This window comes from Girardinichthys multiradiatus, chromosome 13 (genome assembly GCF_021462225.1).
Source record: "Girardinichthys multiradiatus isolate DD_20200921_A chromosome 13, DD_fGirMul_XY1, whole genome shotgun sequence".
Taxonomy (NCBI): domain Eukaryota; kingdom Metazoa; phylum Chordata; class Actinopteri; order Cyprinodontiformes; family Goodeidae; genus Girardinichthys; species Girardinichthys multiradiatus.
The window spans coordinates 25,997,134-26,010,655 of record NC_061806.1 but is presented as its reverse complement, the minus strand read 5'-3'; the positions used below and the strand labels follow the sequence as shown (position 1 = coordinate 26,010,655).

Below are 13,522 nucleotides of genomic sequence, written 5' to 3'. Positions count from 1 at the left end.
TAATTCACGATAGCATGAAAAACCTTCATTCATAGTAATAGTAGCAAGAATAATATTCTGAACATAGGAAGTAATATTCATGATATAACATGAGAACAATACCTCTTACTAGAGGCAAGTAACATGGAACATTAGTATTACTTTTAGTATTAGCATTAGCAAAATAGCCAAGGAGTAAACTTGTATGAGGTTTGTCAAACAACTACTAAATTCCCCATTACAGAGTCCAGCATGTGCTAGGGTGGCACATAAAAGTAGAAGTTGTAAAAATCCAGTTTCTCATTTTTGGAAACCATTTGCAGAAATTTGCAATAGCCTTGAAAAATCTACTACTGCCATTTTATGAGGTACACCTTTTTATTTGCTTTTTAACACAAATGGCAACTTAATCAACCAAGGGGAAGGCGCCACCATGTGGCAAGTTGCCTTTTATTTTTGGGATATTTTAATTTAGATATATCTAACTCCTGAGCTACTTGCAGTCTTACCGATAGCTTCCTTGAGGTATCTGTGACCTATTAGTTTGAGGTACTCTTCCACAGCCTTTGTAGCGAGTGTGTTCTCTCGGAAGATCAAGTGCTCCCGGTCCATAAATCGATCCACCTCACACATCGCCATGTCAGACAGAAACTCCTATGAGTAGACACAACGTGAAAGTTAATGAAATCCAAAAGTTGCAAGTTGGTCTGTACAGGACCATTAATATTAGTATTTCCAACTGTTTAAAGGTAACAGCTTTATTGGAAATTAAATTTAAAACCAGATGTAGTTTGTAAAACTAAAATTAAAATCTAAAGATCACATTTAAATGCTAACTTCAAACAAATAAATGACTAAGACATGATAAAACTGAACTGATGAAGTAATCTTGTCCTTTTGGAAAAGCTGCAGTAAACAGTAATGTTTTCGGTCCTAATCTGAATGATCCAACAGTTTCTGAACATTCCAGGTTTCAGTAGGTTTTTCCAAAGCTGAGGACCATAGAGAGTAAATCTGCATCCCTTTATTTAGTTCTGGTTTGACTGAGGAGTCTAAGTGGTTTATACCTGACATGCAACTCTGTGATTTATGGACTGGTGTGATATGATCAATTTTTCTGGTGCGGGTCAGGACTCTGTCAGCAACATTTTGGATAAGCTGCAACTGCCTGATTGTTTAAAGCATACACCCTGCATTCTGACAAAGGTTTTAAGACGGCAGCAGGCCTATTTAGTAATACACCTCAAAAGTTCGGTCTGACTAGATGACAACTCCTAGGTTTCTTGAATGCTCTGTGGTTTTTAGCATCATTTACTCTAGCTGAATTGAGATCTCTAACCTCGCATATCAGGACCAAAAGTAATTACTTCTGTCTTTTTGCAGTGGAAGGGATTTTTACCCATCCACTCATTGGTTTTGTAAGCAAAATGACTCAGTGACTATAATGCACTGTGGTCAAGTGGAGACAGAAAAATGTTCGAGTCTTTAGCATTTATTTCATAAGAGATGTGTTAATTCTTCAAAATCTGAGCTAGGGGTAGCATTTGAATGTTGAATAAATGTGGGCCAAGAATACAGCCTTGACGGACCTCACATGGGATCTTTATTCACTCGGGTTTATCATTGCCAAATGACAAAAAACTGTGGCATGCTCAGTAATAAAGCAATTTAGCACAGTATCAGACAATCCCACAGAGTTTTCCAGTCTGTAAATCAATCTGTTGTGATTAACTGAGTTAAACGTAGCACAGAGATCCAGCAATACCAAGACAGGAGAGTAGCTTTGTTAAGATATATTTTCTTTAAAACCTTTACCCATGCAATATACATGCTGTGATGTTGTCCAACCCTGACTGGGAAGCATTAAAGACCAGGCCAATTATTTGGTTGGAGTAAATGTGATACTTTAATTACCTTTGTTTTCCCTGTGCTCTGAAGAATGTGGACCAGAGCAAATGCCACCTCTTCTTTACTCTTCACGCTCAGCAGCGGCTCCAGTACTGCGCACAGTGTTCGGTAGTTGTTGGTGATGTACTCAGCGAACTCCTTATATAGCTCCATTGGGAGAATATTCATCGTCTGGTAGCGAGACTTGAGACGCAGTGAAGCATTGATCACTTTGGTACCTCCAACGCCACCACTTTTGGCTAAAACACTGGACTGTATCACCGGGTACCACTGCTCCACGAACTGCCGGCCTGTGATGCTGGATATTGGGATGCTGACAAGGCCAATGTATGTGCTTTTCTCCTACATTGCAAATAACATTAATTTAAACTTTTCATGTTTTTTTTAGAATAACCATAAAAAAGTACCAAAATGTAATGTTTACCTTGCGTCTCTTTTTGTCTGTCTCTTTGTAGAGGTGCAAACGAAGGCTACGAATGGTTGGCAAATTGTTAAATTCAAAATGTTCTCCCCAGAAGACTGTATCGGTGCGGGGTTTGCTGGTGGTGCGTGCATACAGCATGTCATCCAGACACAGCTCGCAATAGTAGCGTTTCTTAGCTGGAAGATCTCGGGCCTCAATTATCCACAACTTGAGCACATTCTCCACCCGCCTGCTGTTGTCCTGAAAAGAGTGCTATTACTGCGTTAAACAAACCTGGATGGTTAAATGTTAAACTTAATTGAACAAAAACAATCCACTGAGAATACCTTGTTAGGTTTTATAGCTCGTTGCAGATTTTCAATCCATTTGTCTCTTTCTGAAGCTGATCGGCAGGCAAAACATTTTGTCCCTGAATTGGTGGTTACCTGCAGACAAAACACACGTTTTTTTACAACATTGATAGAGATCTTCCCTGTAGAGCAAAACTTTTATTTACTTTTGCAAGTGATCTCTTTTTTTGTAATCTAAGTAGATTTATGTGATTGATTCAGTGACTAGTGGTGAAGATGCAGATTACAACTAAATTAGTACTCCATCACGAAAGGGCTGATTCGTTTTCACTTGTTTCCTTTGTTTAAATTCTTTTCTTCTCCTTCTCTGAGTATACAATATGTTAAGCAAAGTTTTTTGCCTCCTAGTGAAACTTGGTTGTTCAGCTGAGCTACAAACAGTATAAACAGGGGACCTTGGAGACAAGCACAAATCTGTGTTTGTCCCCAAGGTAAGAGTTGCTCGTGTTTATCAACACAGATAAGTACTGAATGTGAAGGTATTAATGACCCTAAAGTTGGCCTCTGAGTTGTACATTTCTTTTTAGTGTTGATAAAAGGGCTATTATCTTTTTTAAGGACCCTGGACAACATTTGACGATCTCATTTCCAAAATATAAAGCACTTATACTGGTAACTTAACTGATCAGGAGTGAAACTTTCTACCACATAATCTGAGATTAATTATGCCTTTATTGCTTGCTCAATACTAGCCACGTCTCAACACATCCTAGATCTGGGCAAAATGTTGCTGCAAAGTCAGTGACTCAATGCAGTAGGCTTGCTGAGATACAAAACATCATTAATTGGCATAATAAACTGAATTTTACTGTATTGTATCGCAACTAGGCTGCACAGGTGCACAGGTTTTCTTGCTCTGCTCTCGGTGGAGGACGCACATGTTTTCTCTCCCTCCCTCTTGCCTGCTTCTGCATCTGCTTTTGTCTGAGCCTCACTTTACATATCTTCCAAACTTGCAAATTATGGATTTCGTCAGCTGGTCTCTCAACGCAATTGATCAAATTTTCTCCACCGGAAAACAGGGTAAAGGAGAACCCTCTTGTCCAGCCGGTACATTCTTCTCTAGATATACAATGGATTCCTGGCAACAGTGGAAGATTGTGTGCTTGTCTACAATGTCGGTTGAGGACGCAGAAGACGTTTATATATTTGGATTTTTGATAACAGGATTTCTGCTTTTTGGACCCGGCGGTTACCTGACTTATCAAGTGATTAGCAAAACATTCCATCCAGCATCGCAACGTGGGCAGCTGTTCAACAGCTGCCCACGTTGCGATGCTGGATGGAATCTGCAGAGCGATCAATGCTCAGACCGAATTGTTAAGAGAGCTAAGCAGCAAGCTGGATACGGTTCTTGAACAGAATCGTAGCCTGGAAGCGGCTTTTGGAATCAGAGGTGAAAGGATTTAATCATGGGGAAGGTTGTTTGCTCTAGAACTGCGGAAAGTCCCAGAAATTTGGATATTTGGATTCGCAATTGAGAGGTAACAGTAAAAACTCTTAAAGTGGTTAGAAATCCACACAACTGCTTGAACCAGAACACTTATTGTCTTTCTAAATCTGGTGCCCCAACGTGGCCTCGGCAGCTTCTGCTAACTGGCTATCGACAAAATATCTCCTGGATGTTATGTAAACATGGCGCTCTTTCCCAGCACCCCCGAACAGCTGTGATCCAGATAAGACTTTGCGGCCGATTGAGAAAACTTTCATCTCTCTCCTCAAGGACAATGGCGCTCCATCTGTGTTAATTCTTGCACACACTCACTGTTATATATTCGCACCCCCAGGATTCCACGGCACTCTTGCAAAATCCTTTCTTCCTGTGTGTTGCTTAACCCTGCACCGAATGTGTGATTTCATAACTTTTTCATAGATTTTCAGTTTTATCAGAAGGATTACCAGCGAAAAGCAAACATTAGTAACAGAAAATCTGGACTACAGCTGCTCTTACACCAATGACACAGCTTTCTTAATTAGACTACAATGGACTGTTATTACTTAGTTCAACTTCAGTACCAGTAAAAGCAATATATTATTAGCACCTGAAAATGTGGATTAAAGCTGTTTTGTACCAGTGACTCAGCTTCCCTAGTTAGAATTCAGTGGAATGATGAGCGTATCAATATTATCTTCTTTTACCATAAGATGCTTTATTATTAAGAGTGGCTTGGAACCAATTTCTACCAGTAGACCCGGAAGGATTATTAATTATTATTACTCCCAAGGATTATTAGTGTCATTTGATTTGTTTTTCTGTGTTCTGTATCATTGTAATCTTTTTCCTAATCAACAGCGCTTTGAGTGCCTTGTTGCTGAAAACGCTATATAAATGAATTTGACTTGACTTGACTAGATGTCAGCACAGTTGCCTTGCCGTAACAAGGTCCTGGGTTTAAATCCCAGTCAGGGCCTTTCTGAATAATGCTTTGCATGTTCTCTCTGGGTGGGTTCCTCCTAGTGTCCATAAATATGCATGCTAGGTTAATTAAAACACTCTAAATGATCCAGTGTGTTTCTGTGTTGCCCTGTGATGGACTGGCAACCAGAAAACACCCCTAAATCCACATGGATTACGCAGGTATAGATAGAGGATGGATTAAATGTGAATTTATCGACATGACCGATCTGATTATGTTTCTGCGGGAATTTGCATGTTTGTTTTGTAAAGTTTTTCATGAAGAGGACGTACTACACAGACCCCTAAAACCTGCAGGTTTGAGTCTTAACTGGTAAATATCTTTGAATTTCTGCTTAATAAAACCTGTATATTGGATAATCTGTTACATTGTATAAGGTGTAATTAACTAATAGGTCAATGTATTTATCAAAGACTCGAGAGAAATGAAGTGGCTTTGCAGTTGTACTTCAAATGTTACATAATTTCAGTTAGAGAAAGAAAATGTGACAGACAGGCAAAAACAGGAAAAAGGAAAAGGTTAAACAAATTAACACACCTCAAAGCAGTACTCTTGTCCTAAAATGCTAGAGTGGACAGGCTTGATAATGGCATCTTCATCCAGAACTAGGTCTAGAGCCTCTGCAGCACTGCTGGGGGAAAGCAGGGATTCGTGGGAGTGGGATTCTTTGAAGCTTTGCATCAAGCGATTCCTGGTGAGAGGAGACATCGACTTATATTCAGAATTCATATAGATGTTTTTATATCCTGAGTCACAGCAGAGGAAAATCATTAAGTGCCAGCATCTATTCCAGAGAATTTCCCAGAAACTGTCCCTTTATTGTGTCTTTATGAGCTCAACGCTGGCAGAAATCTATGTTTTTGGTGTTTGAGTTGTATCAGTCGACCTATTCAGTGATAACATTTAAAACTGTTATCATAAATAAACAATAATCATAATATATCAATGAAATTACCTGCTGAGAAAACTTTGGATACCTGAAATATTTCAGTTAGTGTGCAATGAATCTAAAATATATGAATGTTAAATTTTCATCATGACATTGTGGAAAATAATGAACTTTATCACAATATGCTAATATTTTGAGAAGGACCTGTATAGCCAGAGCTACATTAATCAAATGGCTTAGATCAAAACATAATCACATGTTAAAATGACCTAGTCAATACACTATATTTAACCAAGCTACTTCCTCCTGGTAAGACCGCTTTCTCTTATCGTGTACCTTGAACAGGTCCGCCTTACTGGGGACAGTAAAAATAAATAAATTACCATCAAAATATAATCAGAAAGGACTTTATGAAGAGATTTAACACAACAAACAGACACAAAATACGCAATATGAGCCTCTTACAAATTAAGCTATCTAAACTACTATTTACACCTGATAAACAATAAACTAAGCAGGGTTTTGGAGAGCAGAATTGTGAGGAAATGCATGAAAACAACAACAATATTAAACAGATGCAAAACAACCAAAACTCAGACATTAAAATAGATAATGTGACTTCTTGTTAACCTAAAATAAACTGGGTGTGGGCAGAAGACAATAAAAGTCCATCCAAGTGGCCAAAGGTATTTTTAGCCAGCAGATTGAGTCATTAGAAAATACATTATATTATCCTACCAGTAACTGAAAGCAGTCTTTTGAGACGGTTATAATGCATACATTATTGTGACTGAATAGATTGTGCAGTTTAAGAACAAATTACCAAAATACAGATAGACCAAAAAGCAAAATCAGAAATAAAGAAACATATAATGCGACATGAAATGGTAGAGAAACTCAACAACAAACTTTAACTGCAGTGTTTGTGGTTGTGTGTCCTTGGTAAGGTAAGCCAGAGGTCTTTTATACACTTGTGCTTGGTTTTACAATCGCTCCATATCCGCAGCAGGACAATGTACTATTCTAACATCATAAAAAGACCAGGAAGTAGTAGCAGAATTATAACAAAGCCTCAATTTCACACAGAAGATGGCACCACTGCAGGATGCCCTGATAAGTAAGAGGTGTCTCGAGGCAGGGCTACATAATAACAGGCAGAATGAGTTATTGTTGTGGCTGTTGCAATGTGTTAGAAAATAGCCCAGAGTGGCTGCTACAGTGCTGATGTTAGGAAAACAAAGTTCTTTGATTTGCTTTCGCTTTTTTTTTGTAAAGGGCAAACGTAATGTTTGTATTGAGCAATGTATATCAGCAAAATATTATCTCAGAATTCTTAAAGCTGCAAAAAAACATGAAACAAGGAGATAGTTGTGTTAGACATAAAGCTGATGATGATGTCAGGACTTTTTAAGCTTCTGAGAGCTTAATTTACCACATTTGAGGGAAATTGAGTCACATGTCTGGATGTTTTTAAGGCAACATGTCAAACAGACTATTTCCTTGTGTGACATCATGGGAAAATCAAAATAAATCAGGCAAGATATCAGGAAGACAATTTTGCACCTCCACTAGTCTGGTTTATTCTTGGTACAAAATGGGAAAATTTGACTCCTGTATCAACAAAGGTCACTTAGTGATGCAACGGTCTTTACTCCAAACGAAACATGAAAAAGTAGATTTTGCAAATGAGATTTTGCAATCAGAGACCAAGATCTTGGATTTTGTGGTCATGTCCTGTCAAAGTGTTCGGCCATAATGACCACTTAGGTCATTATGGCCAAAGGGGATGAAAAAGGGGTAAGCTTGCAAATCTGAGAACACCATCCTAAACTTAAAGTACGGGAGTGGCAGCATTTTATTTTCATGGTGTTTTGTTGCAGGAGGGACTAGTGCACTTAACAAAATAGATGGCATCAAGTGGAAAGGCAATTATGTGGAAATATTGAAGCAACATCTCAAGAGACCAAACAGAAAGCTACAGCTTTTATGCCCAACTCAATATTTCGGAGTGGCCGTCCTAAACTCAGTCTCATAGAATATTTGTGGGTAGAGCTGAAAATATGTGTGTGAGTAAGGCAGCCCACAAACCTGACTTAGTTAACACTTTTGTCTGGAGGAATCAGCCAAAATTCCAGCAAACTGTGGTGGGAAGCTTGTGGAAGGATGCCCAAAACATGTGAACCAAGTCAAACAGTTTCAAAGGCAATTCTAACAAATACTAAGGTCCATCCTAACTGACCATTTCAGGTATAACTGATTTCGCTGTACAACCTCAACTGCACAGTACTATCCACAAGGCGGTGGGGGCCTTGGTAGGAGGGCCAAAAACAAAAACAGAGTTCAGGCGGGCGACCAGGAGGTCGTCCCAAGCAGGCACAGAGTTCAGGCGGGCGACCAACCGGGAACCCGGGATCACTTAACAGAGTCCGTGTAGGGCGGAGAAATCAGAATAGGCTCCTTTGCGGGTGCGGTCCTGGCAGTCTCCAGACCGGGAGGATCGGTGCAGAACACGCCGCAGCCAGAAGTCGGATTGCCGACAGGGGGAAAGATCCAAGGCTCGGTGGTCAAGGGGGGGGCAGTAACTGGGTGAAACCAGGGAGGCAGACTCAGGCAGACAAATCCAGGGGTGAGGCAGGAGGCTTTGGTCGAGAGGCAGAAACAAGGTCGTGGTCCAGAGGCGAGAGACATCCAATGAGGGTCAGGCAAGGCAGGGAAATTCAAGATGCAAAAAGTGGTCAAAAACGTGGTCAGGCAGGAAGGAATGCTGGACATCTACTAACTGGTAGGTTTTTGCCATGACTAACTGAACAGGTGTAAATATATGGCATGAAAACCAGGTGGAGCAAGGAGACAGATAAACTTGAAGCGGGTGAACTGAATAAACTTAATTAACAGAACAAAACGTGACTGGAGCAAAACAGAGACTCTTGAACACAAACTAGAAAAACATGAAGCAAAAGCATAACCAGATCCGAAAACCAAACTTGACAAAACATGAACAAGACGACAAAACAAAAGCATGACCAGGAAAATAAACAGAAACATGATTCAAAACTTGAACAGTGAAAAACATAAGAAAAAACCCCAAAACCAAAAACCAAACAACCCTACATCATGACAATTACGTCAAAGTATTTGCTGCAGAACAGCTAAACAAGGTCATGGACTTCTGGCTGATCAATTTTGTGTATCCGCCATTTTTATTTCTCACTGAGATTTTATGTAAGTATGCTGATGCTGCAAGTGGATAAGTCTAAATGTTCGATTGTTGGGTGTGTTAACCCACACAATTCATTACACCGTCCCTCAGCATCAGATCCTCTTCAAAGTGCCTGGTTAAATTTTATTTTTCATGGAAATCTACCCACATTAGTGGGAAAATTCTTATTTCCCCTACTTCAAGGATGAGTTCTTCAGCAACCTCCTCCAGTATCAAGAAGGATTTGCTGAAAGACTTCATCTGATTAAGGAGTCAGTTCCTTCTGTCTATGGAAACGATGGACACAGCAAAGTGGTAAGCTGAAAATAACGCAAAAATCACAAGAAACTTTGATTTAGACATGAATTTATCGGGTTGATATGACATCCTGGCCATTGTTTTGATAGCTGTACCATTGTGCCTTCTGCTTATTTTAGTGCGGTGTGCTGCTTGTAGCTCCTTGAGGACAGAGCTGCACTGCGTGTTTGAATAGTATTAATACATAAAGAGTTTTGCATTGTTTTTGCCATTTTTGTCTTGTTTCTGCGGCGCTAGATAATTGTTATCAAACTACACAAATGGCCAAACGGTTTAAAGTGCGGTGCACTTTGACCTCCAGGTGGGTGGGGGGTGAAGTGCCTCAACAGCATTTAAAGAGACCGCACCAAAATGAGTTGCTCTCAGATACACCTCAGAACAGGAGTAAAAAAGGGGCCTGTGAAGCTACAATAACAAGAAATTAAGACCAAAGCATTGCAGTTCCACTTTACATAGACCACAACTCAATAATTTATGTTTAAATAGAAGGAATTTAAAAGTGTGATATGTCCCCTTTAAAATAGACATTTGGGCACTTTGTTTTCAAACTGGAAACCTTTTGTTGCAAATTATTTAGGAACTTTTACTGGTGCCCAGATGATATCTGTGGCATGTGTGCCATAAAATCTGGTCTGGTATAAAATAACCTCTTAAGGAGAAAGTGGTGGAAATGGATGCAGAAAGGTGAACCAAACTGAAGCACAACCTTATAGTTGTGACAGGATGGGAGCGTTATCATCTCTGCCAATGACAGAGTGCCTGATCTTCAGTCTCCGCTTCACCATTGTAGGATCAGGTGAATCAAATTGAGACTGAATAAGAAGCAGTAAATTGATTTGCTGGCACACAGAGATATAAGTTCGATGCCAAAAAAATAAAAACAACCAGGGCTGGTCAGTTTTAGGAAATTCAATTCTCTCTCACCAAGTTTGTGATACGTGAAGGTTTCTCTCCGCTGGCGTGTTTTCTTATTTGAGAGCCAGAAATAAAAATGTAAAATTTAAGATGAAGTATTTCTACAAGGCAGTGTGACTGACAGTAAAAAAAGAAGACCTAACAAATCAGTTGATAGTTATGCAGCAATGTGGATTTAATGTTGATCATCACTGAATAATGACTGCAGCACATGAAGAACGCTCTCATAAAACCACAGACTTGGCAGCTGAGACAGAGCAGCTGCGTCAAAAAGCTTGAGTGTGAAGTTGGATGCAGAGGGTTTACAGCAAAGTCAACTTAACACTAAGTGAATTCAGCGTGTGTGGGCAGGACTCAGAGCGAGCTGGGCAGGCAGCTGTCAGAGGCAGCGGTGAGACGGGAGCTCTGACTTAAACCCCAACATTATTTAGCTTTCGCTCACACATTTAGCTGCTGCCCCCCAACACAATCCACTGGGTTAATTTAGCATTAATTTCAACATGTAAAGCATAACATTTTAGAACAAAAGATTTTCCCACATCCTCTGCTAAATAATACTTTCCTCATTTTCCCGTTGGACAGCCACACCAGCCCCAAATATGTCTGTAGAGCGTTTCCTGTTGTGACAGGAAAGTGTGCAGTCAGCACTACATTTTTACTCCCTCTCGACATCTTTGTATTTCCCATAAGGGCTTCCTGACTGGATTGTGTGAAGGTTGCATAAAAGTTTGAAGAGCGAGATCCATCCGGGGATTTGACCCCTCCCAACTTCAGAATACAAAACAAGAAAAGAAGCCTGTCATGAGACGCTCCAAAGCAGCGAGCTGCTGCCTCCTGATGAGACGTGAAAAAAAAAGACTACATAAAAACACTCTCAGACAAGATAAATGTAAGCACAGAGTGAAAGCTACTCCTCTGGAATCATTAATTTCACTTTGTTTTTCTTTACTTTCTATTAAATTACTATTACCCTATGAAAGCATAATTGTTTAAAAGTCTTTTGTCAAGACAAAACGTATCACAGTTGCACAAAAACGTATTCAACCCCCCACTGAAAATTAGCTTTAGGTTCACAATTTGTTCAGGTTTTTGCAATAAATAAATTACATAAGAACAGTTTAAAACATTTCGAGAGATGTTAGCCAAACTTAACTCTAAATTTTCCTTTCAGTGGCTACCCATCTCTCAATGTTACATCAGAGCACACATTTGTAATTAAGGTGTGGTCTCAAGCATACATGACAAGACAAGACCATCAATGCGTGCAATGGTAGCATCAGTAGTGCTTGAGGTAAAAAATCTCATATATCTGGTCTGTAGAAAGTAAGGTTTCCACCACTTTCCACCACTTCTTTCTCTGCCCATTTCAGGCCTAATTACTGTGTATAAAGGTTCAGAGAAAAGATCACTGCCTTGCACGAATAAGGAAAAAGCTAGAAAGGACAGATACACCTGGATGCATCATTCACAAATAAAAAGGAAAAGAGGCTACCCCAGCACGGTGTGCCAGAAAGATAAAGCTATCAATAATTGTCCCCAGAGTCCTGATAAAGGCAGATGGTTAAAAACCCCTTGACTTACTGCAGAAGACCTGTAGAAAGACCTGGTGGCAGAGGTCACTGAGGTTACAGATTCCACTATAAGGCACAAGCAAAATACTGAAGGAATCGATGTCTGAACCATGAGACATGCACCAATACTGACCCAAAAACACGAAAAGAGTCAGCTCCACCTTGAATCAAAACCTGAGCTTCTCAAGTCTATGGGTCACTAAAATGTCAGAAGAATGAGGCGTACATTGAAAAAAATTAATGTAAAGCATGACAGTGGCTCAGTGATGGTCTGTGGTTGTTTTGCTTCATCTGGCACTGGTAACCTGCAGTGGGTGGATGGAAGATGAATCCAACAAATATCAGGGAGTCCTGAGAGAAAATGCTATGCCATCTGTGAGGGAGCTGGAGCTTGGACATCTTTGGAGCTTTGAACAGGGCAGGGATGCCAAGCATATCTCAAAGTCCACAAAGGCTTGGTTTCAGAATACGTCCAAGAAAATATTAGCGTGCCCACCATAGTCGTCTGACTTGAACATTTCTGTTGGGAATTTAAAAAGGTGGTTACAGCACACAAAACGAAGCATATGAATGAACTGAGTCCATTTACCCATATGTAATGGGCTTAGATTCCTCACGGACACTGCTTGAGGGTGGTGTCCAGTTATGTATCACCTGTGCAGCAGGTCAAAAGAGTAGTAACGTGCTCTGTTAAGTATTAAATATGCCAGTCATAAGGATGTTCATTAGTTTTAAGGCTGGAGTAGTAGTTAAAAGTGGTATTATGTGTTTAACTTGGAGAAACGCCTTTGAGTATTTATTTTTCTTTTTATTTGTTTATTGCAGACTGATTCTAGTTAATATATTTTGACCAAAAACCTGCAGTGGGGTCTAAACCCTTATGTGCCATTACAAATGCGGGCTTTCAAAAGTATTCACAACCTTTGCACTGTTTCCACTTTTTACAACCACAAACACAAATTGCATATAATTAAGCTAACAGACAGTTTCTTGTTTCATGACTGAAAGATGGGATCACCCACTTAACTGTACCTACTGCTTGTTCACACAGACTACAGGATTTTTCTGACCAGGTAAAGTCAACTAAACCCATCAAACGTTCATGCAATCTCTCGCGAGAGCGACACCTTTAAGGTGCAAATATACCAATAGGTGGAGCTAATAGAAGATATTCTCAGAATTGGGATGGTTTACATTTCTGTGCAACTCCCCAATTAAACTGAAAGAGATGCAATTTTAAATAGGGTCAACCCCAGTTCAAACTCAAGTAAATATGATTTGGATAGTGTTGAATGTATTCTTTGTTATACTCATATTGAGAGTTTGAAATATGTATTTGTGGTTGTGAGTTTGTTTGTTTGTTGAGTTTGGAGTGACTTTAAATATTGGATGTAATTGAAAAATGTTATTATTTCTATCTTAACAGATAAGATCATGTTTGGTGTGGACAGACCAAATACAAATTAAGAATGTATCATTAATTTAAAACAAAGGTTATCTCGTAGCTGGTGCTTTGTCCCAGCCCCTCGTCAGTTATCAGTTCACACTGCCT

General features: G+C 39.6%; 1 protein-coding gene across 4 annotated transcripts in view; it reads right to left on the bottom strand.

Moving 5' to 3' along the window:
• The window catches only part of LOC124879749 (ras/Rap GTPase-activating protein SynGAP-like), a 91,691-nt gene that overhangs the window by 34,304 nt on the left and 43,865 nt on the right, over positions 1-13,522 (bottom strand). For 3 of the 4 annotated variants that reach the window (XM_047384478.1, XM_047384475.1, XM_047384477.1), the window contains 5 exons: positions 5,616-5,769; positions 2,638-2,736; positions 2,312-2,563; positions 1,894-2,229; positions 489-633 (listed from right to left, as the gene is read on the bottom strand). In XM_047384478.1, coding sequence (XP_047240434.1) covers positions 489-633; positions 1,894-2,229; positions 2,312-2,563; positions 2,638-2,736; positions 5,616-5,769 — 986 coding nt within the window. The remainder of the gene's footprint in view (positions 1-488; positions 634-1,893; positions 2,230-2,311; positions 2,564-2,637; positions 2,737-5,615; positions 5,770-13,522) is intronic. The other variant, XM_047384476.1, reaches the window with a different exon arrangement.